The 26,035-nt window shown below is 45.8% G+C and overlaps 1 protein-coding gene across 2 annotated transcripts in view; it reads left to right on the top strand.

Annotated features, from left to right (window-relative positions):
• Nucleotides 1-25,799, top strand: part of LOC119176249 (uncharacterized) — a 44,313-nt gene extending 18,514 nt beyond the window's left edge. Inside the window, exons 2-5 of one of the 2 annotated variants that reach the window (XM_037427439.2) lie at nt 21,223-21,350; nt 23,904-23,941; nt 24,041-24,162; nt 25,158-25,799. In XM_037427439.2, coding sequence (XP_037283336.1) covers nt 21,271-21,350; nt 23,904-23,941; nt 24,041-24,162; nt 25,158-25,337 — 420 coding nt within the window. In that variant the 5' untranslated portion in view covers nt 21,223-21,270 and the 3' untranslated portion in view covers nt 25,338-25,799. Of the gene's footprint in view, nt 1-21,222; nt 21,351-23,876; nt 23,942-24,040; nt 24,163-25,157 lie in introns of both variants that reach the window. The other variant, XM_037427438.2, reaches the window with a different exon arrangement.
• The last annotated feature ends 236 nt before the right edge of the window (nt 25,800-26,035 follow it).

Raw genomic sequence — 26,035 nt, 5'->3', positions numbered from 1 at the left:
TTCGTTCTCTCGGCTGCATTTATAGAATCTTTTGAGAATTCAGTTCTCCTACAGCCTTTCACAAACTTTACACCGCCATATGTCTTCCTCAACTTGAATATACATCTGTGATCTGGAATGGCGTTGCTAAATCTGGCAGTGAGGCCATTTAGCGAGTACAGAAAAAAATCATAAGCATTTACAATCATCTTTTCGCTAGAAATAACGCTGGACCTCGTTCTAACACTTCCATATCATTATCCCTGCCATCACTTCACCGCCGACGAAATCGCGCTGACCTATTATTTCTTTACAAACTAGTTGACGGTACGCTATATCCTGCCCTTTACTTCTCAATTGTGCAAATTTTCATATTTAACGTAATTTAACCAGAAAGAATCGACCATTTCATGTACCTGTCAGCTTCTCTCATCATTATACTGTTCACAGGGTACAAAGTCTCTATAATGTTAGCTTTCATGATCTTGATGTTTTTCACAGTCCCCTCATTGTTTTTATCTCAGCTCTGCACTATCTTAACATAGATTTTCACAGTGTGCAGATTCTTCTCTTTCGGACTTTCAAGAAGGTTTCTACATAGTTGTGTATATTCCCCTTTATTTTTCGCTTTCTTTCCATAATTTTCGCCTTGTAGTTTTATCCTTCCCAATCTGCGCTGATTTTTTTGTGTATTTTCACTCTGATTTTTCTGAAGAGTGTTCGTATTTTATTGTTTATTTGTATCGCTTTTTTTGCGTGCGCCTGCACTAAGACCTCATGATTGTTCCAGGGCACGTAAAATAACAACAACAACAATATTAATAATAATAATAATAATAATAATAATAATAATAATAATAATAATAATAATAATAATAATAATTTATTTTTTATTATTGAAAGCTTAGAAGCATCGGTGAACTACTCTGCACTTCTGCTTATTATTTGCAGGTGGGCAACGTGGTGGAAAGTCACGATGGGTGCGAACGGTCAAGTATACACACCGCTGGTTCGCCGCGTTGACTATAACTGTGTCTCTATCGAAGCGAATCGATACCACATACAATTTACTCATTGGCTCATTCGACTGACCTGCGTTCGGTGTAGCTTTCTGCTGCGCCCAAGTTTTAGTTAAAATTTACGACGTTCCGTCGAGTGGGTGCGGGAATTTCAATGCCGCAGCTATTCACGTCCTTCGTTTGGCATCTTTTACAGGTAGGCACTTGTCGTCTTCGCAGCTAATTTCTGGGTCGAGGCGAAAAGATTTCATCAATATTTAGATCACTGAATAATAATTAATTAACAAAAATAATTGAATCATTCAACTGCATTAACAATTTTAGGGGCCCCGCCGTGGTGGTCTAGTGGCTAAGGTACTCTGATGGCTGCTGACCTTCAGGTCGCGGGATCGAATCCCGGCTGCGGCGGCTGCATTTCTGATGGAGATGGAAATGCTGTAGGTCCTTAATTGGGCTCAGATTTGGGTGCACTTTAAAGAACTCCAGGTGGTCGAAATTTCCGGAGTCCTCCACTAGGGCGTCTCTTATAAAGTGGTTTTGGGACGTTAACCCCCACATATGAATCCATCAAATCATACCTGCGCGACCAACTGCGGGCGATCCTGCCGGCCCAGACAGCGGTGGAAAGGCCGTGCCTCCCCGCACACACAGTGGTCTGAGCCGGAGCCGGCAACCTTGCAGGTGATGTTTTTAACAAAGTTTTTTTTTTTTTTTCGTCCGGTGGTCTCTTCAACCCTTACTTCCGAACGGGAGAAATAGTCCGTCATCGTTCCCACGAGAGTTTTAATTTTGGCTACAACTTATCAAACTATTAATGTTCACGCCAGCTTACGCCCTAATCCTAATAATATTCCATCTTCATATACCTATAGCACATATAGGGTACTCGCAAAGCTTGCAAGCGTTGCGTTTAAATGCAGTCTTGGAATGTTTTTCACGAGGGGAAGATACCTTAGAAGTGTGGCAGCTTGGGCTAGTTGGTATGACATGACGATAGTTATAGCGCGAGAACAAAACGACGACACAGAGAAAGAAGGACACGAAAGACACGTTCTTGTCTCTGTGTCGTCGTTTTGTTCTCGCGCTACAACTATCGTCGGGAAGATAACACTTGAACAGGCCTTCCGAACGGTCATTAAAAAAAAAACTTCGTAATTTTGCGCAACTTGCACCTATCAAGTTCGTCAGCAGTACACAAGGCACGTATAATTAGCGTTCTTTCTAAACAGCACTCACCTTCCAGCGTGGCACAAGGCATTGACTTCGGTGGTTGGTGGCGCGTTTTTGCTGCGGTCAGCACGCCTGTCTGACGAAGTTCGGCTAAATGACACTTTCCTTGTGCGCAAGTGCTTTCAGCGAGTGTCTTCCTACCGTCATATTGTTTTCGCTCTCTCTACTGCAAAGAACTGCCGATCGAACACTTTTCCCGTTCACCTTTATGTACTATTTACCATGCATGGATTGCGTTGAAATATGCTTTGTAATCTGACGCGTATACCGATTACCAGATATCGGGAGTTGCGCGTGTACGCAGTACCCCGGCCCAAACAAGCAGACGAAGGGCGTTTCTTCTTTTTTTTTTTCGAAAGTTATTTTTGTGAGTAGATCATTTCACAAAAAATTACGGTCTTCAAAACTATAGTGACGAGTGTCGTCAGAGAGAAAAATGGAATTTTCTTTCGAAAGCAAATATACACAAAGTTTCCTGGTGCGTTTCGCTCGTCGTAACTCTTTCGGGACACCCTTATATAGCTACGAGATAACGGTACCTCACGAACGAAACCAAAGGGGCGTCCCGGTAATTGGGAAGAAAAGATAATCGTCCAACCGCGGCGAAACAGGAGCGGATGCCCCCAGAGACAAAGTCGGGCAGCTCATGAATGCGCGCGTCACGGTCCACGTGCTTCTCGCAACAAACGAAGGGCCTCCGGCAACATGCTGGCAATTGGGATGTGATCCTCTCTCGATTCGCTGATCGATTTCTCCGCAGCGGCAATGCCAACTTGTTGCTGACATGGGAGCCCATCTGCGGCACGAATCCGACAAATCCGCTCCAATCGTGCCCAAATCTATGGCTTTCCGGTTTGGCCTTCCTCTTCCCTGTCGCGATCGCTTGTTGATCCCGAAAGCGTGAGCTTGACCTACACACGCGGTCGCTTTTCCCGGCGTCGCCTAATCAGCACGTCGCTCTGTGACAAGCTTAGCTTTTTTTTTTTTCCAGCAAGTGCAACGTCGCATTTGTCGTGGCTTAGCGAGGGAGGCACCGCGTAATTAAGGTCCCCATGTCGAAAAATTCTCTGCGGCACCGCTGCGACACGAGAGGCTGTGCGCGCATGCGTGTAACAAAGGCACAAGCATCATCAGCCGCGAGTATTTGTGCGTGCTTATGTGTGTAGTGCAGCTCACAACGTCGCCAAAGTGCGCTCGACCGATTTCATGGAATTGCGCGGCCTACATGCGACGCGCGTGGGAGGACACGCAGCAGAACATCATTAAATGTTCGAATGACCGCGTTCGTGCGAGTTCGCACACTTTTTCTCAGTATTTATTCGTTGCTCTTGGTGAGGGGGGAGAGGGGCTGCAGTAAAATGGCGTTTCTGCCTCTGTTAGTAAAATTGCAGGCACATACCCTTGATTTTGTTGGATAAGTACGACGTATTATCACAAAAAAAAAAAAACGCGGGAAAACAAGCCCCCGTGTAGGAACGAGTCGTACGCACTTGCACTTTTTCTTTGTTACGTTACCCCCGTATTCACAAACGCTCCTTGACTCGACTTTCACCCTTCACTTGACAGAGTTTCGCACTGCGCCGCTGCTCGGCTGAAAATGACGCTGCGCTACTCAAGAATAGCAGCAAATTATCACTGATATGCAGTGACTTGCCCTGCCTAGAGATGGTGCTCCCATCGGCTTTCTCAAGTGAAGGTGGAGCGTTGAGTGAAGGGGCGTTCTAGAATGTTACACTTTTTATGACAGCACGTACGGAACACGCATAAAATGTGTGTAATCTTTGAAAGTGCATCGCGGATAGTGTATCAACGCCGTTTATCTGTACCGAGGGCAGGAGAGAAAGTACAATGTTATTGATCGATTGATTGATTGATTGATTAATTGATTGATTGATTGATTGATTGGTATGTGGGCTTTAACGTCCAAAAGCCACGATATGATTATGAAAGACGCCGTAGTCGAGGGCTCCGGAAATTTCGACCACTCGGGGTTCTTTACCGTGCAGCACAATGTGAGCACACGGGCTTACAGCATTTTCGCCTCCATCGAAAATGCAGCCGCCACAGCCGGGATTCTATCGCGCGACCTGCAGCTCAGCAGCCGAGTACCTTAGCCACTAGACTACCGTGATAGGGCTGCGTCCATAACTTACATTAAAAAAAAAACTGATTTAGTTGATCTTTTACCGCATTTAAATTTCGCATTGGCAGAAGTGTATCCTATGGCAGAAAATTTTCCGAACCCGTTAATGAATGCGTGACGCTGGTCGCGTGTGATAGCATCTATGCTTAGTTAGAATTCATTGTGGTTCGCAGCTTTGCAAAAAAAAAAAACTTTTTGTTTGCATTTCTACTTCGCAGAAATGCAAACAAAAATGTTTTTGTACTTAAATTGGGGGTGTCGGCCTCGGTGGAACAGTGGCTGTACATGGGGTGCTAAGGCTGCTGAACCGAAGGTAGCGGGTTCGACCCCAGCCGTGGCGGTCGCATTTCGATGAACGCAAAATGGTAGAGACCCGTGTTCTGTACGATGTCAGTGCACGCTGAAAAAAAAAAACACTGGATTGCCAAAATTTCCGGAGCCCTCTACTACGGCGTCTCTCATAATCATATCGTGGTTTCGGGGCGTAAAACCTCAGGTATTATATTGTCGCGTGTCACATATTATCACGTTTCACTTCGGCTGGTGTACTGTCACAACAAATCGACATCTTCGTGCCTGCAACCCGATTTGTAAGCGATCGTGAAATCGAATTCCTGCAGACGGAGACTCCATCGTGCCAGTCGCCCGCACGGGTCCCGTAGGTTGGTTAACGAGCACAAAGAATGATGGTCGGTCAGTATACCTTGAAGTGGCGTCCATAAAGGTGTGACCTAAATTTCATCGTGGCCCATACGACAGCGAGGCACTCTTTCTCTGACGTGGAGGAGTTGACCTCGGCGCGGGAAAGAGTGCGGCTAGCGTACGCTATCACTCGCTCCGTGCCATCTTGTATATAGTTGGACGAAGACAGCACCAAGACCCACGTTGCTGGCGTCAGTGTGAATCTCAATATCAGCATCTTGGTCAAAGTGAGCGAGGACTGGCGGTGTCCTGTTCTTCCTCCCAGACGAATGGCACGTCTTCACGAGTGAGTCGAGTGAGCGGCTCCGCAGTCCTATAAAAATCGGTTCTATAAAGCGGCGATAGTACGCGCAGAGCCTTAGAAAGCGACGTACTGCCTTCTTATCATGTGGAACAGGAGACGAGGCCATGGCGGTGCTTTTGTCAGGGTCTGGTCGAACACCATGCACCTGCACTGACAACATGGCCGAGAAACTTTAGTTCTTTATAGGCGAAGTGGAATTTTTCTGGCTTCAGCGTCAGGTTAGCAGAGCGGAGCGATTCTAGTACAGTTTGCAGACGCTTCAGCTGCTCCTCAAAGGTCGCAGAAAACACAACGTTATCCAGATAAACTAGGCACTTGTGCCACTTTAGACCGGTAAGGTGCTCATCATTCTTTGGAATGTCGCAGGTACGGAACAGAGGTCGAAGGGAAGCACCTTGAATTCATATAGGCCATCCGGTGTAACAAAGGTGGTTTTTTTCACGATCTCGTTCATCAACTTGGATCTGCCAGTAGCCTCTTTTCAAGTCTATCGATGAAAAATACTTGGCTCGCCGCACTCTGTCGAGGGAATCATCGATTCGGAGCAGCAGATGAACGTCTTTTTTAGTCATGGTGTCAAGTTTTCTGTAGTCATACGCAGAAGCGCAGTGACGTCTTTCGATGACATTTGCAGTGTAACATGCAGATACGGGGCCAACTTCTTTACAAAAACGATCGGAGATGACCAGGGACTCTTGGAAGGTTAGCTAACGTCATCTTACAGCATCTCTTCGACTTTGGCAGTTATCATGTCACGTTCTTTGCCGAAAGGTGGTAAGGATGTTTTTATGGGTGAGGCATCGGTATAGGTAATTATTCGATGTTTGGTGATCGGTGTCTGACGAACCTTCGAGTTGGATGCAAAGCACTCTTAAAATTGATACAGCAGTTCACGTAGCTCAGTCTGTTGTTGTTCCGAAATGGTCGAATTGATATAAACTTTGGTAACGAAGTCACGTCACTTGGTGTCTGTCGAAGCCCGTTGTCGGCTGACGTAGATGCGGAACACTCAGCAATGTATGCGACAGGCCAGGCGAAAGCGATGGTGGTGTGGCGAAACAGGTGCCGGTACTCGTTACTGAAATTAGTCACAAGTATACGGCAGAGTGTCCGTCATGAAGCGGGACGAGGCTGCGTGCAGCGCAGACACCCAGCGCGAACAAAACCGACAAGTTGCCTTCGGCGACAACCTCACCATCCCGTAACTTGTCGGACACATCAACTTATAGGACGCTGGAACGCGGAGGCAACGTGATACTGTCGGCAAAAACGCGAAACCTGCTATCACGGCTGTCGTCGAAAGAAATGAGCCGGCGGGGAGACGCGCAGAAAACTGGCAAGATGACTGACTCTTTGTTTGTGTGTTTGTTTCTCTAGATCATTGAAACGTACTCAATATTATGACTCAATAATAACAGCAACTAGCCAGAGTGCGCGCTGCCCCAGAACATCTTCTTCCATTCTAGCGGGCAGCCATGGCTCGTGCTCGCCGAACAATATTATATATAGGCTTTAGTCAAAATTAACTCTAGGTTTCCCAATATACGGCTTTCTTCATAATCACCACGGTTTTGGCACGTATAAAACTTTGCTCAAAGTTAAAATCATATTTTCAAAAAACCTGACAAGGAAAAAAAACTGAGGGACTCTTATAAGCTTTGCCTTTAAGAGTTGAACGTGATAACGATATGCTGTTCATAGTGCGTGTACTTTAGACTTACCCCCGTATTCTAAAACGCCCCTTCACTCAACGCTCTACCTTCACTTGAGAAAGCCGATGGGAGCGCCATCTCCAAGCAGGGCAAGTCACTGCATATCAGTGATAATTTGCTGCCATTATTGAGTAGCGCAGCGTCGTTTTCAGCCGAACAGCGGCGCAGTGCTCAACTCTGTCAAGTGAATGGTGAAAGTCGAGTCGAGGATCATTTGTGAATACGGGGGTTAGTGTATGAAATATTTTCGAATTGCACCCACTACGTGGTCTTAAGGGCGCACTATAGCAGGTGTGAATTTTGTAGTGAGTGACTGGCTTTAAACTACGAAGTCATCATGATAATCACATGTTTTGACGCCCGATGGCAATGTACGCTTGTACTACGCATTATAACGACACTATTTCTTGTTGTATTGATTGATTTGTGGGGTTTAACGTCCCAAAACCATTATATGATTATGAGAGACGCCGTAGTGGAGGGCTCCAAAAATTTCGACTACCTGGGGTTCTTTAACGTGCACCCAAACCTGAGCACATGGGCCTACGACATTTCCGCCTCCATTGGAAATGCAGCCGCTGCAGCCGGGATTCGATCCCGCGACCTGCGGGTCAGCAGCCGATTACCTTAGCCACTAGACCACCGCGGCGGGGCATTTCTTGTTGTATTGTGAAGCATTTATACAAGACCTGTGTGCTTGTAAAGCATGAAAGTTACTTTCACTGCATTTTTCAAGAAGAGAAGGTTATTTTCACTGCATTTACAAGCGGATGCGTGGTTGTGTGAGAGACGATTGCCATGCAATCGACCCGGTTTCGTCCGCCACTAAAACCTAGAATTATTATTATTAGTTTATTTGCATCTTTCTTGACTTTCCAGTCAAGCAAAAATGATTTGTCGCTCACAAACAACAATGCCGACGCCAAAATTTCTGCGAAACAAACTCTAACGCTATCGCGTTAAAAAAGAACAGGGCGGGGGGGGGGGGGGTACAAATTGCTTGGCGATTACGGTCGTTATATGCGATGACAAAGTTGGAAAGTTGGATCACACCTCGTGACGAGTCCTTTATTTCGTCCAAAAGCGGTGCTTTGATGCGCTATACAGGGTGTTTCAGGTAACTTTAAATAGGTTCCAGGTTCCAGGTAACTTAAAAATATGCTGGCGCGCGCGATTACGACGCGACCAAATCCATGTTCGATCGATTTGTGGGGTTTAACGTCCCAAAACCACCATATGATTATGAGAGACGCCGTAGTGGAGGGCTCCGGAAATTTCGACAACCTGGGGTTCTTTAACGTGCACCCGAATCTGAGTACACGGGCCTACAACATTTCCGCCTCCATCGGAAATGCAGCCGCCACAGCCGGGATACGAACCCGCGACCTGCGGGTCAGCAGCCGAGTACCTTAGCCACTAGACCACCGCGGCGGGGCGACTAAATGCATGTTGCTCACCGTTGCCTGGAGTTAGGCAGGCTATTTTTTGTATTCTCAAATATTGTTTAATTAGATATGTTTAATTAACTTTTCAAGAAACGAAGATGGATAAAAAATTTTATTAAGAAAGTTGTACATCGGTTTGCAAAACGTCTGATTGGACAGTTTTGAACTTCATACCTCTTTGGCATTAGTGTTTTTCTGCTAATTATAAATGCCCATGAAATACAAACAATACCACGTGACGAACGCGCTCGTTTGCACGAAGATTCTAGTGCTCTGTAACATTCCGTGTACGAACGACCATAGCATTTGCACCATTGTGTTGTCTCGGCAGGGCCCCAACAATCGTGGTGGCTTTACGATGAACACGTTTTGCTATCGGCACACAAAAACGATAACCGCTGTCACTGCTTATCGCTTTCATGAACCAGTGCGAGGGAAACGTGTCGTTCGTACGCGGAACGTTAGGGAGCACTAGAATCATCGTGCGCGCTGGCGCGCGAGTGGGTTTGTCACGTGTTTCTTTGTATTTTGCGGGCATTTGTAATTAGCAGAAAAACACTAATACCTAACAGATATATAGTTCAAAACTGTGTAACTGGAAGTTTTGCCAATCGATCTACAACTTTCTCATTGAAATCTATCTTCGTTCCTTCAAGAGTTAGTTATAATTAAACAATATTTGAGAATACAAAAAATAGTCTGAATAACTCCAGGCAATGGTGAGCAATATGCATTTGGTCGCGTCGTAATCACGTGTGCCGGCATATTATTAAACTCTGGCTAAAGTTACCCTTTATATCACCAGGGCCTTCGCTATGCTCATTTAGAAATGTAAACGATTACTTTACGTTTCAAAATGCTTTCATCGCCAATAAAAGATTACGAGGAAAAATCTTTGAGACGAAGGCAGCAAGATGGAATCACGAGATATTTCATAGCACCACTGTGCGTTTGCATATCCTTTCACTGTGTAACGTCAGTCCATCATTAGCAACGACGACAAGCATATACGTACCTTCCTGGCTAGGTCGTGTGATAAGACCAAGTAATTACGTGCGATGCAGTTCGGCAAAAATTGGTGTAGTGGGCGTTTTTCCACGTCCGCAAGTATAGAGGCGGGGTGAGATAAAAGGTGAGATAAAACGTCGGGCCGAAGCAACGAAATACAAGCATGAAGGCGGATGGTGCGGAGCACAGATCAGGGGAGGGGCAGCATATACCGGCGATCTATCACCAAGAAACCATCGGCGCGGCTGCAGGTGCACTGGCTGACGTGTCCTACACGTGATTTCGTGACGAACACACGTGGAAAAAGAAAGGCGCCCCTTGCCAGATGTATACCCGCCAGGGATTCTGCATTTGACCGACAGTCTATGCACTCTATATATGGTATATGTGCGGACTACAAAGCAGATATGCGCATGAGTTCATCTCATATATAGTGCGGCTCAGCGCGCCGCCCCCTATAGTTATTCAAGGGATGTTAATGTCGAGTCATAGCCGGGCTTTGTGAATGAATTTGTATGCGAGGATCGTGAAGTCAAGTATAGCAGAAATTGGGGGAAGTAAGCCTATACTTCTAAGCTGACTTTCTATTCTCTTTCGATGTAATCCATTAGACAGGACTGCTTCGGTCATGAGAACCTTCAAGGACAAGGCGACTGTGCGTGGTATATACATTTCCGTCGGCGAGGGATGTTGGAGAGTTCGTTCCGCCGATTTTTTTAGTACTTCTTCTGTCCCAACCACTACAAGGAAAAAAAAACTGTGATCAGTGTGCAGTCAAAGCGAAGAGCTTGATGTATATATATATATATATATATATATATATATATATATATATATATATATATATATATATATATATATATATATATATATATATATATATATATATATATATATATATAATGTGCGATGCGTAAAGTCCGCACCGCATACAGAAACAATGCCTCAGTTTGGCCGTTGAAGCCCTCCAGCAAATTCAGGTGGACGCGTTTTGCAGTTGGATGGAAACGGCAGAAATATGCCAAGTCGGAATTGAAAAACTTAAGCAGCCGACTACATTTGCACTAATGGAAACGTGGAGGCAGGATATTTTCGCAGCCTTCGGCGGCACCTATTCGCGTGGACAGCGTAATAACACCGGGAGGTGGCGATCCCGTGCACATGCGCCCGAAGCGAACTGTGCACGGCGGGCCAAGACGGCCGCGATGCAGGCAGCTGCTCTGCTGCTGATTACCCCAGGGATCGGTTTCAATTAGCCACGTTCGAGAGCCGTATCGAGGGCTCCGCTGCGTCCAGTATGCATTAATTACGGGCTGATTAGTCCAGTGTCATTTGGGTTCCGTGCGCCATATTTGCCCCTCTTCTTGTGCGGCCCCTCGATTCTGCTCTAAGGTAATATATATGTAGCCAAGCCATCTTTAACATTACTCTGCTCTCTCTCATCACCAGCTTTTTTTAACCACTTTTCTCTCCCTTCACTTTCGCCGGGTCGGAAAAAGGAAAAAAAGAAATCCCGGGATGGGACGCAGATAGATGAGTACAGTGCCAACTTTATAAATGAGATATTGAATAACGGCCTCTAGTTCGGCCCTAATGAGAGCAGTCGCCAAAATGAGAGCAGTCGCCCGGGTCTGTTGTTAGGAAGAAAAAAAAAAACAGGATGGAAGGAAGGAAAGAATGGAGTTCACGCGCTCAACCTGGCTAAAAATTTAAAAGCGCGCGTAGAGTAACACAAAGAGCGCGTATTTTTTTCTCTTGCACTCTCTTAGGACAGTCGTGGCGCAATTGATCTCTTTCGGATCAAATATAACCGTCAGCGTCGGGGGTAGTATGTCGTCCACCATCGCCCCCCTTAACCGCACACACACACACACACACACACACACACACACACACACACACACACACACACACACACACAGATATATATATATATATATATATATATATATATATATATATATATATATATATATATATATATATATATATATATATATATATATATATTGTTCCTAACCTGGTGCACGCACGCACGGCTCTCTTTGCCCCCAAGAATGATATAGTGCACAGAAAGAAGGTGATGATGGGATTCAGGAGCGAAAGGAACTGGATGCATGAAAGTGATTCCCCTGGGAACAGCGTGCACGTATACACATTTGCGCAGCTGTGTGTGCGTCTGTCTAATTTATACCACCTGATTCTGCGATATGGTCGTTTGTTTTATTGTTGTGAGGCAGAAAAATAAAAGAGGGATCAGTGAAACGAATAAATGAGCTTCGATTAAAGCTTCACATATACGCAATATAGGGCTGCGGCGCACATGAAATATTCCGCGATAATCGCCAGTGCGATTTTGAATTGGCAACGTTTCGCTGACTTGCATTTTCAAAGAATGCCTTAGGAACGTATTTGAAGAATTCCAATTAGCCACGAAATGATCAAAGTGCTACCTTTTGCGCATGCTACTGAATAAATTTCGCCTATCAGCTTTTTTTTACCACGAGGTACGCTTGAATCGCAGTATTGATGTCATTTTCACTAGAAGCTGTGCACATTATCAGTTTTGAGGAATGAGTAGCGGCTATATATAGTGAAGCCATGCTGATGTTTGTAGTAATATTTTATTTACAGAAAAAAAAAGAAAGAGAAATGCCGCACGGAAAAGTATTTAGAGGACCTGCGTAGTAATACATCTCGTTCATGGCACATTTTTAGAATGTATTCAAACAAATACTGCATGAGGTTTCTGGGGAAATGTGCTTTGATGGCTGTCTTCTGTTGTGCTATTATAGGGAATATCCCATAAGAAAATCATGTTAGAGATCCGACCAGCACAATTTCACTAAGTACTAATTTTATTGGCGGTTATCACGCAACGTCCAACGCACGTCACCACTGTGGGAATATAGGTTATTTGTTTATTTATTTATTTTCGATACTGCCAGTCTCATACGAGACCAAAGCAGAAGGGTATCAGTTCTTGGATACACAATACAGTTTTCAGTTTCACATTTACACAGCGGCATATTTGTCAGAACGTCCAAGAGGACGCAGTGGCAAAATGCCTGAAGGGGCCTTGAGGCCTTTACAAAATTCAATAAGTACGTTTTGAAAAAAATGGCGTTAGTTGCATACAAACACTGAACAATCGGTACATGCTTAAAGACGGCATACAAGACAGTTGTTATCTAGTAGACAATACAACACTAGTTGTACACAAACACAAGAACACTTGGAACCAGAAAAATACACACTTAGGTAACTTTGAACCAGTTACTGCACCCAGCAAAACAAGTTCGTTTAGGCGCAATTGAACGCGGACATTTATTCCACAAAAAATAAGCGCTAGTAAAAAGACAATACAACACTAGTTGTACACAAACACGAGAGCACTGGAAACGATTCACGAGAAAAATACGCACTTTGATAACTTGGAGCCAGCAAAGGTAATCATTGCATCTTCATAACCACCTAAAACGAACACCGATTCTGAGATTTTAATAACTTGAATTTTTTCTTGGGAACACGGCGAATGCATTGAGCTAAACGTTTCCACAGTGGGGCTGATCTCACTGTGACAGTCATTGTATATTAAATAGATTTGCCGTGACTATGGCAATATGGCAGCAGCTGGCAAGGTTTTACCAGTATGTGACAGCTATTACGCATCTCTACGTATTACGTGGCTCACAATAATTTACGTTTAACGCGCCGAAACCGCGTTAGTATGCAGCATGCCGTAATGTAGGGCTCTGAAAATTTCGACACGCACGTTGGACGTTCTTTAACGTGTACCTTAATTTCAGTTACATGGTCATCTAGCATTTCGCGTCCATCCAAATGCGACCGCCGGGAGCGAACTCGCGCCATACAGCTCTGTAGGCGAGCCCCTCTGACTCTGTTCCGTTTCATTCAGTAGGCGTATAATATAGTAAGCACAGTATAGTGTACACTATGTGAACGTGAAGTACCGAACAACGCCTCTATGCAAGGGGTAAGCGTCCCCACATTCTGCAGTGCCATTCGCTGCTACAGACTATGTACAGGAGACCGCCACGTAAAGTACTCTTCCTTAGTGGTGGTGGTAGTGGTTAGAAGATGAGAAAAGGCACCTAATTTCTGCAACCCGGTCGGGAGCACGGCGCAGTGCCTTCCTTAGTTCAGGCCGTGCATGCACATATACAGAGTTGTTCACATATGCGTGGGAGAAAGCGTGGAGCAAATCGCCGACATGCTCGGTCGGAAATTTCGTTTACTCGCCGACCCCATTCGGCCATGAGTCATGTTCGTGCGTCCGTTGCCTTCAGTCAAAGGAAAGAAAGGGCGGACTGGCTGCGCTCATTTTTCTTTCCTTCTGGAGCACTCGCACGGGCCGTCGTGAACCCGTTCCCGCGAGCTGGGCCGATCGGCGCTGGCAGGGGTGCTCTGAGAGCTGCGCCGAGCTCAGCTGTTACACTCAGCCATGACCTCGAAATATAAAGGAGCGCAAGAATCATTTTCTGCAACTGAAGGCATCGCATCTTCGGTGCGCTCGTCTTCACCCTGTTATTACAGGCAACTTGGCGAAGTGGAAAGGGAATGAGAGATAAGAGACGAAAAATGGTCGGGTTGAGGGCGAGGAAGGGGCTGGCAGACGATGTTATGCAAGTTTGGTTTATGCAAGCCGTGTCCCCGCAAAGGCTGCAGAAAACAGTTCCTCCTTCATTTTCCAAGCAACCACGCATTCAAGTTACAGCGCGCGTGTGGCATGCCGTATCGAAAAAAAAAAAAAAAGCACGTGGCTAGGTCAATTTACGCGTGCAATAAAGCGCACCAAATTTCGATTCTCTTCAGTGTTGGCTTTTCCGCCGGCGTATTTAATTGGAATTACGCAGATAATCAATCCGTCTTGATGGGTGGTTGAGAAAAGCGAGAGTGGGACTGGGTGGTGAGGGAGCCGGGCCACCACGGCCTGCCTTGCCCACCAGAAAACATGCTGCTCGCCAGCTGGACAGGAAAATCGGCGCACGTCTCCGTAAACGGTCTTAATTGCAGCCCATTATCGAAGACATCCACGAGAAATGTTCCCTCGTGCACCGCCCAGCGCAAGCGCCACTACGGCTTCTATGTATATACGCAGGCGCTCTGAGGACGACGCTTGAATGGGCAGGCATTAAAGCGTTCGTCCAAAATTTATTCGGGTCCTCGCGGACGAACGCTGCCGCGTTTGATCGGAAAGTCGTAGTGGCAGCTTCTTGCTGCATATATTCGTGCGTATGTGGTACTTTTCTGCGAGTATGTGCGCATCTGGGCGTTCACTCGATAAAACGACGGAAAAACTTAAATTACCCAAACCACATGCTTTTTTTGCCGTCATCGCCATGCTGTCAACTTTTTACGACTTGGAGTTCTTTCTCTTTTTTTTTTCTTCGTTTATCGTATCTGCGTGCGCAGTTTACTACAAACCGCTTTGCGATTGCATACAATTTACAGTTAGTAACGAAATAAAGAACAAATGTCGCGTTATAGTGAGGTTGTACAAAAAAAAAGTCGTAAGGAAAAAAAGTTAATCGTCGTGCCACTTCTCCCTCAATTGCGTCTGAGGCAGCTTTTTGGGAGAACTGTTATTGTGTGTGCGCGTGCGTTTGTGTAATTGACAACACTACGACAATAGATAATTGCGCAGCACAGTCGCGCACGCAAAAGTGAGCTCCTACAAAGAGCAGGGACAATCTGAATCATTTTAGGGGGCTCCTGAGAAGCAGAGTCTCTTTGGCACAGCTTCCGCGGCCATAAACGTGCAGTGCAAGCACTCGCGGAAATGTCCTTAACAGGCGTGATACATTTTAGCAGCCGAGGCACGCGCAAGTGTTCGCGAACGTGAACGTGAGGTTTCCGTATAATGGTTTGAAACAGGCATCGGTAACGACGTGAGCTGCGTCACAAGTCGATGGCGGAGCAGGCTATAGACATGCACTCATACGTCCAGCCGGCCACGTATACTTCACAGGGTTGCCGCTTTCATTACACGCGTTATATATTTATACACTGTCTGTTTAGCGGGGAGCGGGCAGGGTATTTGTAACGGTATGCAACAGGAAGTCTGTTGATCAGGCTGTTGATCAGGCTGTTACAAAGCGAACTTTGTAGCGATATAGCACACCATACGCAGGCCCCATGGCAGTGAGTCGTCACGCCTGGACTCTGAAAACAGGGACAGAAAAGCAAAATCAGACGGAAGTAAAAAAGGCCCGAAAAGGACAAACTTACCTCCATCGAACAAGACAGCGCAACTTGCGGTACGCCTTCTACAAGCGGTCGCTCCAATTTCAACATTCGCTCAACTTGTCTTGCATTCCGGAGATATATAAAGCAGTGTGAATCGTGAACTCGTGATTAACTTCACGCATTTGTTGTTCAGAAACGCTGCGCAATAGTATCACATTTCGGTGGGGGGGGGGGGGGGGGGGCGGACAAGAAAAACAACGTGTGCGGTATGATATCTGTCTCTGGAGCTATGTCGGTCACCGTGCACTTTGCCTGATAATGTGAGTGATGAATATTTATTGCCTTGATATTACTACATTCTTTTTATTTCTTTCCAGTAACAGTACACGCCTAGTTAACTAGTGGAACAGCCAGGTGACTAAGTCTAATATCGCTGACAACGTTTTGTGAAATGGGAAGTTGGTGGTATCCCATTGTAACTATAGCCCATCTGGTGACTTATTTCGTATTTTAAATTATTTGTTTCATATTAGCCCCTTTACTACTTCCACTGGCAACATGTCAGTGAGATTTCGCCGTTGGCGAATTCCCACGCGACTCGGAATACTATGATCTTTCCCGGAAACGGGCTTTCCGCTGCCAGGAGCAGCGTACAAAGGGAAAAGAAGGAAGAGCGCTCAGAGGATCAACGGGGCTACTACGCCAAAGCTGGCGCCGACATCACAGTGGGCCGCTGAAGGTTGCTACGGCTCTGACCAGACTCGCGTTCTTTGACCAGAACAATTAGGTCGTCGCGACCCTTTTCTTGCTGTCTGGAAGATGCGCGGAAGGGCTTTCCCCGTCTCCCGTTCTCACGGTCGGACCCCGTGAGAATGCCATTGACCATTGGAACTTTTGCTGCACCTGCGACAGGCATTTGTCTGGGGGTGGGGGGTGGGGAGGGGTCTCTTGTGTGTAATTGACTACCGTAAGGAAGGAAAGGCTGACCCGAGGTGTCGCTATGTGAGAGAAGAAAGTAACGTTGAAAGTTGGGTGAGTTGGTGGTATAGTTCATGTTTACCTTTATAAAGCGTCGCACGGAGACAGGCACAAAAGGAACGAACATGACACCTTTCCTTTTGTGCCTTGTCTCCTTGCGCTGCTTAATAGGAAAACAACAGCGAAGAGCTCTGTGCACCGGGGGAAAAAAAAGGCTCATCCAGTCGCTCGTCCCTGCACTCTTTCATTCTTCCATTTTACTGTGTAAATAAGCGTGTAAAAATGTCCTTAAACTTTTTAGCGTTCATTTACCCAACTTCTGAGCATCAGTTTCCTCAACCTGGAAACTCGTTACACTACCAAATGCAGCCTCGATCCAACGTCATTTTGATGCCACAAGAGCCAAGTGAGCAGTACACAATAAAACTATATGCGCAAGTTAGATAAACGAACATTGTATACATCTTAGATAGATAGATAGATAGATAGATAGATAGATAGATAGATAGATAGATAGATAGATAAATAGATAGATAGATAGATAGATAGATAGATAGATAGATAGATAGATAGATAGATAGATAGATAGATAGATAGATAGATAGATAGATAGATAGATAGATAGATAGATAGATAGATAGATAGATAGATAGATAGATAGATAGATAGATAGATAGATAGATAGATAGATAGATAGATAGATAGATAGATAGATAGATAGATAGATAGATAGATAGATTCTACTTATAAGCCTTCCCTGAATGCTAGCCTGATTTGTCCCCATCGAACATATCATGCGCCGGCTGCTGAGCTTCAGGTGGACAATCTCCTAGTAAGGTATAGCGTGGCTCTGCGCTCAGGTCCGGAGCATGCTCCCCACCAGCCGATGGCCGCATCCAAACACAGAAGTGATGTGTGAGGCTGCATGGTCGACTGAGTGGGACTCTTGTTTGCTTCAAGCTGGGAAAATTTACGAAACGGCTGCGGACCACCACCGTCGGCGGCAGTGGGCTCCACTGCGCGGGGCCGCGGCGCATTGGCTCCCGAAGACGCTCGCGCCCCGGAGTTCTGGGAAAGCCGACGTGCGGCGGCCGGATTCCTGACGGCGTCGGAGTGGCGCTGGCCTCCCGCTGGAGCCGCATTCCCCGGCCGCCTCATCTCGACCTCTGCTCCTTCCGGTCGTGGCCAGCCTCTCGCATTGTGGTCGCTCGTTTTTTCGGCAGCTCTCGCGGCCGTCGCCGCTGGCCCCGCCGTAAATCAGAGGATGCCACCGGGGGCGAGGTAACGGCTCCGCCACAAGATGGGCTCGCACCGCCGCATCCGGATGCCTGGGCTTTTGTTCTGCCGCGCCACCACCTTTGTTCCGGTTCGGCAGAAACGACACGCGGCTTCAGCGACGTGCCCCATTCGCCGCCCGCGACTGGAAGACAGCGTGGCAGAACGGCGGCCTGGCAGAACCGGGAAAGGATGCTCGGGCCTCTACTCGTAAAATGAGCTCGCGGTTCCCGACAGCCAGCCTGTTGCAACAGGCCTACTAAGCGATGACAGCGCCTCGTTACAAGCGTCCGTTCGAGAGAGGTCTGCCGCGATATACTCGCCTTCTCGGTACTCGCGCGCAATCGCCGTTGGTGGCGTGCTGTCTGCGGCGAAGACAGCTGTGCTCCGATGCCGTGCAAACTTTATGGGAAACCATAAATACTTCGAACAAGGCTTCCACAAGCTTCGCGGCTTTGAAACTTGACTCGTTTGTTTGTGTATGTGCAGAAAGCGTCCTCTTTTTTCGGAACTTATTAAAAGACATCGGGGCCCGAAAGGATGAAAACTTATAACGGCAAATCTCGCTCTGTTTGTGCGCGCGCGTGTGTGTGAGAGGGGGGAGGGTGGGTGCACAAAAAGAAGCACGCATATTATTCAGCCTGGTGGTCAGGGGCCCGTTGGCCGTTCACGTTCACCCATGACACAGCGAGCAAGTCGATGTTTGATACGCAAATATTCAATGAACGTCGTGCAACATTCAGAGCGCCAAATCTGCGCCGTGTCTCCTGCGTGGGAATGCTGTGCCCTCTTCAAATCAGTATAGATGCACCTGTTAAGGCGGCTAAGAGAGTCAACTAACTGTCTATAGCTTTATTTATGGTCGACCCAACTGTAACACTGAGGCAAGGTTTCAGTGGCGCCAGCGTATATATATACATCGGGAGACAGGATATATGTAATACCGCATTGTTCTGCCATCGCTTCGCTATTCGCAGTAATTCACTTTCGTCTACGCTTGCGACACATATGCTGCAAGAGAATGAGGTGGAAGGAAAAATGGCGATCATGGGTCTCCCTACGTCATATGTACAATATGAGAGATAGTCCGTCGTTGCAGGCCTGGACAGTCGCAATATATAAGCAAGGCACCCGCGCTTTCTTGTGTATGGTTGTGCGCGGACAGGGTTCCCTGCGTGCTGTATGATTTAGAACAGCTCCTGAGAGCCTATAGGAAGAAATAGAAGGGGAAAAAAATCAATTGAGAGTGCGAGCGGTAAGAAGGACTTTCACGAGCAATACTGTTCCTCTTGAGCGCCAGTGGTGTGCCGATGTTTGCAAAATAAATGTACGTTTCTACGAGACGCAGCGTTTAAACCGCAGTGGCTATCCGCACAAAACGAAATTGTCAATGAAATTAAAACTGCCAGGCCGAACCGTCAAAGAGATTAAAACAACGTCCATTAATCATTACTCCTTCACTAGACGTAAACGACGAATATGAAATTAAATAAAGTTTTTTTTCTTTTTGCTCTGATAATGTAACTCGAACATATCTTCCATGAAGGCGCGCTTTGAATGTTATAGAGCAGAAAAATGCTGTTGAATGATTGCTGTAGGTGCAATACAAACATTGTAATTGTGTGTACCTTTCGGTTTTGGTATGGCTAAGCCTGTAAAGTTGAAGCTTTTTTTCCTCTTAAAGCCCAACTAGTGTTCAAATCTGTCGTTAAGGAACTTCAATGAAAGTTGTTTGATGTGCCGCATGTGCAGAATCCAAGTGCGAAGTAATATTCCACCACAAATCTCCTCATTCCTTCCGCGCAACGTTGACACAAAGCTCTCCGAGTAGACGCCACCGAAGGAGAGTATGTACTTGCCAAGCATTTCCTATAGCATAGCATAGTCATAGGTAGCATAATGTTGTTTGCTAGGGGGTGGAAAAGGAAAGTCAGGGCGAGGAGGAAGGAAAGAATAATAAATTATACCGCAGCCTTCTACATATATAGTATAGCAGGGCGCCGTGCTCCCGACCGGGTTGCAGAAATTAGGTGCCTTTTCTCATCTTCTAACCACTACCACCACCACCTTTCGGAAAGGGAAGCGAAATTGTAGGGCAGGGAAAGAAGGAAGGTACAGGGTAAAGCGCAGCATAGCCCTGTTTGGCATAGCGCAGCAATGGGTGAGAAAACGAAGCTAGGTTAAGTAGGATTAGAGAAAGTAAAACTAGCGTTGCATTGCATAGTGTATAGTACAACAAAATGTCTGGCAAGGAAAGTGATGGTGTTGTCCGTGGAGGATGAGAAAGAAAGACATTGTATTGTCTTCTATGGTGGCAAGGGGCGTGAAATGGAACGGAGGGTGCGAAGAATAGAAAACAGGAGGGAAACGCCACCAATTCTGCTGCTTTCTCAACCCTCGCTCATTTAGTGTGTAGCTCCCCCCCCCCCCCCCCGGCCCTTTCATTTTTCAATCACACGCCCAAAACAGATATATAAAAGTTTACATAAGCCATTTAAAAAAAAAATCAGAATCGGATCACTGTGTATCGCTGCTCGTGCGTAGCTCAAAGCTTTAGGAGGAGAGATGTGAAGGTGAGAAGGAGAGAAAGGTGACGGGGAAAAGGAGCAAGGAATGCGCAACATAACGTACAGTATAGCAACTGGTGGAAAGGAAAGTGAAAGGAGAAGGGGAGAGGACGCCTCTGCATTACAAATGAAGGTTGTTTTTTTTTTTTCAACATGGTTGGTTTGGAAGGCCTATAGCGCTTGCTTGCCAGCGTCGCCGAAGGGTGGCTGAATGACTCCGCACTTGCCACAGCTTTTCCGTTAAAGTGCACTTTTTTTCTTGAAGAATTTCACTGATCTGCGCTACTGTATTCTTTCGTTATTTCTATTAGCCTGAATGCAATACAATATTTAACATAAACAGTTTGAAGAACACGCAGCGCATTACGACACACGATTTCTCTTCTACCGATTTGTGACATGTGGAATAGAAACCGCTATTTTATCTGCATGCACTATATGTATACATTCAATGCCGCGCTTGTGCCTCGGAGAAGCTGGCTAACTCTTCCTTCTTGTTTTCTCGCGTTTACGTCTCGCGAAGAAATGTGCTCATATAGAGCATGTAGAGCAATGGCTCATTTGCAGACCACTTGCATACTCGTAGTGGGATAAGTTTTGCACATTCAGCTCCCACAGAAATCGCGGATCAACGTGCCTCTATACTGCAGGAACCAGCCGAAAAAAGCCGAGCGTGCCTGCCGCTGTCCCAGCCCGGGATGGGCTTCCCAGCAGTGACCGTCGTGCTCATCGCAGTGCTGCTGGTCATCGCCGAACCCCGACGGGATATCAAATACAAGTGAGCACGCTGGTTATCGCGAGGCCGGATATAACTGCTTAAGCTGAAACACCTTTAACTACTACGCGCCCATGCGCTGAACCTTGATTTGTGTCCAGTTCTTCCTTAACCCTTTCAGACGCTGTGTAAATCACTTGTTTTTGCTGATGCTGTCAACTATAGGGGCTAAGAAAGTGCGAAATACAATGAGGTTTAGATGGAATGAACCCCCTTCTTTAATAAACTTGTCTTTATTTAACTTCAGTTCGTATACTGTTGCATATAATCACTTTTCCGAAGGCCCTATCATAGTCGACGGGTCATTCGACGTGGGGCTTCCCTGAAGCCACGTCGAAATATATATTTTTCTTTTCTCAATATCAACTGAACCAGAAACCCATTAGCACTTTATTTCCAGTCTGAAGTTTGATTCTATATATGCAAGAACCAAACATAAATGTCTTCAGGATAAGTAGATATTTAGTGAAAGCTTAATTTCAATTAACTGGTATAAAACGCATAAATCAATCTATTACAAAAATTATTGTTGCTGCAATAATAAAGAGGACCTTGAAATCAAGCTGGGACAATTTGACGCATTTACAGGCAGTTCTTCATTGGTGGCGTCTGAAAGCGTTAATGTAGACTCGTTCTCACGACTAAAACCTTTGGCGCACAATACGAACAGAAAGCGATGGTACATTTGACCGCTGGTATTAGAAATGAAATTCACCATTACCATTCTACTTGGGCAGGTTGGTAAAACGTGCCCAAAGGTAGTATAGTCATCATTAACCGTTGTATTGTTGGGTTGTCTAAAGAATGGGTGGCTTTACGTGTGTTGCGGTATGCAGAGAATTTTTCTCCGGGACAAGCTAATTAGGGGCTGTTATAAGTACAGCGGCATACGTTTCACGTTTATCTAATGAGGAGCTCATGTCGAAAGAAAGTGCGTAATTTATCTAATGAGGAGCTCATGTCGAAAGAAAGTGCGTAAACGATCTAAAAAAAGTTTGCGGCTTGCCATCTGAGAAAATTTGTTACTGCGCAAATAAAAATGCTTATAATATAGTTAGAACTCTGGTATGTGTACACATACAACGCTGATTGGTAAGTAGTGCTTCAGCTGCAAGATTTCGCAAAGAAAGAGTCAAAGCTCAAAAAAAAAAGTGTGAGATCGCTTATTTGTCAGGATTTCTTGCACTTATGTTGGTTCAGAGTAATACTGCAGATGGTAAGTGTGAAAATGCGCAATATCTATGTCACAAAACATTTCCATGTTCTGAAAGTCGAGGTACTATTGTGCCCCCGAAACGGCATTCTTATATAAAAACAGAATATTTCCACCAAAGCAAAAAAGTCTTGTTTTGTTTCATTCTTTTTTTTTTTGCTGTAACGTGATGAGTTTATGCCGTATAGTTTGCATATGTTTGGTATTATACAGTATGCTTTCGAAATTACTCCGTATACATTTGATCTTCTTGCACAATGACATATTTGCCTGAGGAGCATGACGCGACTGCTACTTTGCTGTGGTACTCGGTGCCAAGCTGAGAGCGTTAAGCCGATGTCCGTATGAGCAGATCAGCACACCTTTCTCTGGGACAGCTCTTATCAGTCGCCCTTTCGTTAACCTTCTGCGTCAGGTGCTTCGAATTCTGCCGCTTCTCTTGTAAAGAGTCAAAGGAAAGAACCGAAAGATGAATTTCTGATTAAACGTGAAAACTGCTGACCCATCTCGTGCATAACTTGTGCGGAGTTGCATAAAAAAACTGCAATAAACAAAGAATTCTGCGCACCTAAGCGCCATTAGTGGAATCTGCGTATGCACAACCACTTCGAAGCGATTCTTTAGGCGAATACAGTATGCGTTTATAAGACACTTATGCATACGCAAGCAGTAAAGTTTATATATTTTGCGTATTGTCAATAAGAACAATTCTGCATGGTAAAGCGGCAGTTTGCGCTGAAAGTTTGTTTCATTTTAACGACAACTCGTAGGTGTATTATAAGGACATTTGAATGGTTAATGTCAGTATGAATACTTCGGCGAAATGTCATATAGTGACATCTGCTGTGCTGCTATAGTTAGGCTTTAGGATTACGGAGAGTCGTTTATTTTTCCGGGGAATACAGAAACGAGTGAAAAAGAGAGTGAGAGTGAGCTAAGTATGAAGTTTCGAACACACTATAAGCAGAGCGAAAAAAATGTACAAGGGTGAACATTTTAGAAATGGCCGCATTACCTTGCCCGTAGTGCTTCTATTAAGCATTGCGGAGCGCTCGCGAGCATTTTGAGCACCCGTTATGCGACAACGTTTAGGCATAACAGTACATATATGCTAAAGTATTGTAATGACGCACTTTGACGAATTTGACGAATGAGACTTCCATAAAGAGGAGGATGAGAGGAAAAAGCGTTGCCTGCAGCAAATGCTCGTGTCCTGCGACTCTTGCATGTTTCCATTCTTACTCTTTAAATTTCGCATGATTAATTCTTCGTCTCGTCAGAACCCTATATTCGCACTCATGTTTACCTTATCGCAGAGTGAAAAAGCAGGACTTTCTACACAGGTTTCACGAAGAGAACGAGACCCGCATCGAAGAAAATGGTGAGCCATTCATCATGTTCCCTCATCGTATGACCTTCGCATTTGGCTACTTTCCTGGAAAGAGAAATAGCCAACGCTTGTTCCGTCCCCGTATTTCAGCATATGACGTTTGCCACAAGGTGGCGCTACGCCGCTGCGGCCAGAACTTCATGCGGGCATTCAATCTGGTGGAATACCTGTCCGGCGCCGACTATTACAACACTCATTGTACCCTGAGGAAGGTGAGTGCTGAAAAACGAAACAGCAAAACATGCAGGACGCGTAAGCTTCGCATTTAGGAACGCGATTCGGGTGCCATTCCCATCGCGTTCTTCTCATTCGCGTACCATGCATGCTTTGCCTCTCAGTGGACACCTTAACCGTGCCGTCAGGAAAAAAAAAACGCCCATGCTCGTGACATTCACCATTGTAAGCTCTCCTGGGGCGCCTACACTAATTCCCACATCACTCCCTTATTGTGATATGGAGTCCAAAATCAAACAAGCTTCGAAATAGATACAAAAATAAAAATTAAACGCCGAAGCGTTTCTCGTAACGGCCTGCCTATGGTTCTTGGCTTTGTGAGGTGGAAAGTAAATCATTCTTGGAATGCAACATCGGGGTTCCTAGGCTGCCATGGCCGCCGAAAACCTGCAAAGCATCAACCCTGTGTTTTGAGCAATTATAGGGCAGGTCCCACTGAGTACTCGGTGCCCTTCTTCAGGCCTAGGAAAAGAGACCCCCACTCTCTAATTCCCTATATAATGCTCCAAAGGGAGCACCAACTAGCGAAGTAGAACGCGCGCAATAAATTTCAGTAAAACAAACAAGACACGAAGATGACTGTACCGTGCGTGTGATTTGGTGATAAAGGTTGTCACTGAATTCCACTCGGTTTGTATGCATGACCGTCGGCCGAAGCGCCTCGGTATATTCTCCAAATTAACTGCCACCACATCACTTCAAAATTTTAACGCCTACACAAACACTAGAAGGCGCATGAGTATTCTCCGATTTGACAGCTGCGGGTGACATTGCTGTTTACTGACGCCGCTGCCTTTCTGCTCGCTTTGCTGTCGCAAGCTTTCCTAACAAGCTTGTTGCCCTTTGATCCTCGATTCCTTCCCTCATTTGCGTACCGCTGCCCCTACGTGGCTGCGTCATTCGTGAACGCGTTATTGGTTGGGAAACAGTGTTCACGTCTTTCCTTGTTTCTTTCTTCCTTTTCCGACTGCAGGCCTTTTTCGCTTGCCTTGACAAGCTGCGCCAGAAGCCGTGTCGGAAGCGCCGTGCCTCTGGTCTCGATGACAAGCGCTTCCGGAAGAAGCTGGCGGATGCTCTTTGGGAGACAAGGGTCTGCGTGCTCGGCATCAAAGACATCGAGGAGCTGCCGCCAAAGAAGAAAGGCCTGAAATGACGCGCATGGCCAGCCCTGTACCCTATGCGGCGCCTGATCCGTACACACAACGGACGTCCACCAAGGGCCCGCATAACGTGGATATTGTTGTCGACCGTCGGGACGTCACCGATCCCCTCCTTGGTGTCGTTTTCCATCGTATAGTCTCGATGCAAGTCTGGAAGGAAGCTCTCGCATTGGGTTTTAACGCCAGGCTACTTTAAGTATGCGAATCTCCTCTGTTTGCTGTCTATATTCAGCGCTCGTACAATCTGTGCAAGACATTTTGACGGCGAGCGTTGTCGAACTGTATAGCCGTAACACTAGACAGTTATAGTTTACCGTTAGCGTTATAGCAGAAATTAAGGGAATGCGTTATCGTGCATCAAACGTTCGTTGCGGGCAGCGTATTATAGTTTAGCGGGTCGGGATACCGTTCACGTGATTTACGTGCTCCTGCTCGGACGGTGGTGCCACCTATTGGTTGGTTAGTAAGTTAAAAGACAGTATAAAATGAAAAAAAAACGAGAACGTTTGCCTGTGCCACCGCGTGAAGCATTGTTACAAGATTATTTTAGTAATAATAAAATTAACTAAATATGAACCACGCACCAAACGCGAAAACAATTGTTGCCGACTGATTTACATCAATCTTGTAGTTAGGCCTAGACGCATCTAGGCCTATCTACAAGATTAAAGCTATCTCAAAAGCTATTTGG

This window comes from Rhipicephalus microplus, chromosome X (genome assembly GCF_043290135.1).
Source record: "Rhipicephalus microplus isolate Deutch F79 chromosome X, USDA_Rmic, whole genome shotgun sequence".
NCBI lineage: Eukaryota > Metazoa > Arthropoda > Arachnida > Ixodida > Ixodidae > Rhipicephalus > Rhipicephalus microplus.
This window is presented reverse-complemented; position numbering and strand designations above follow the sequence as displayed.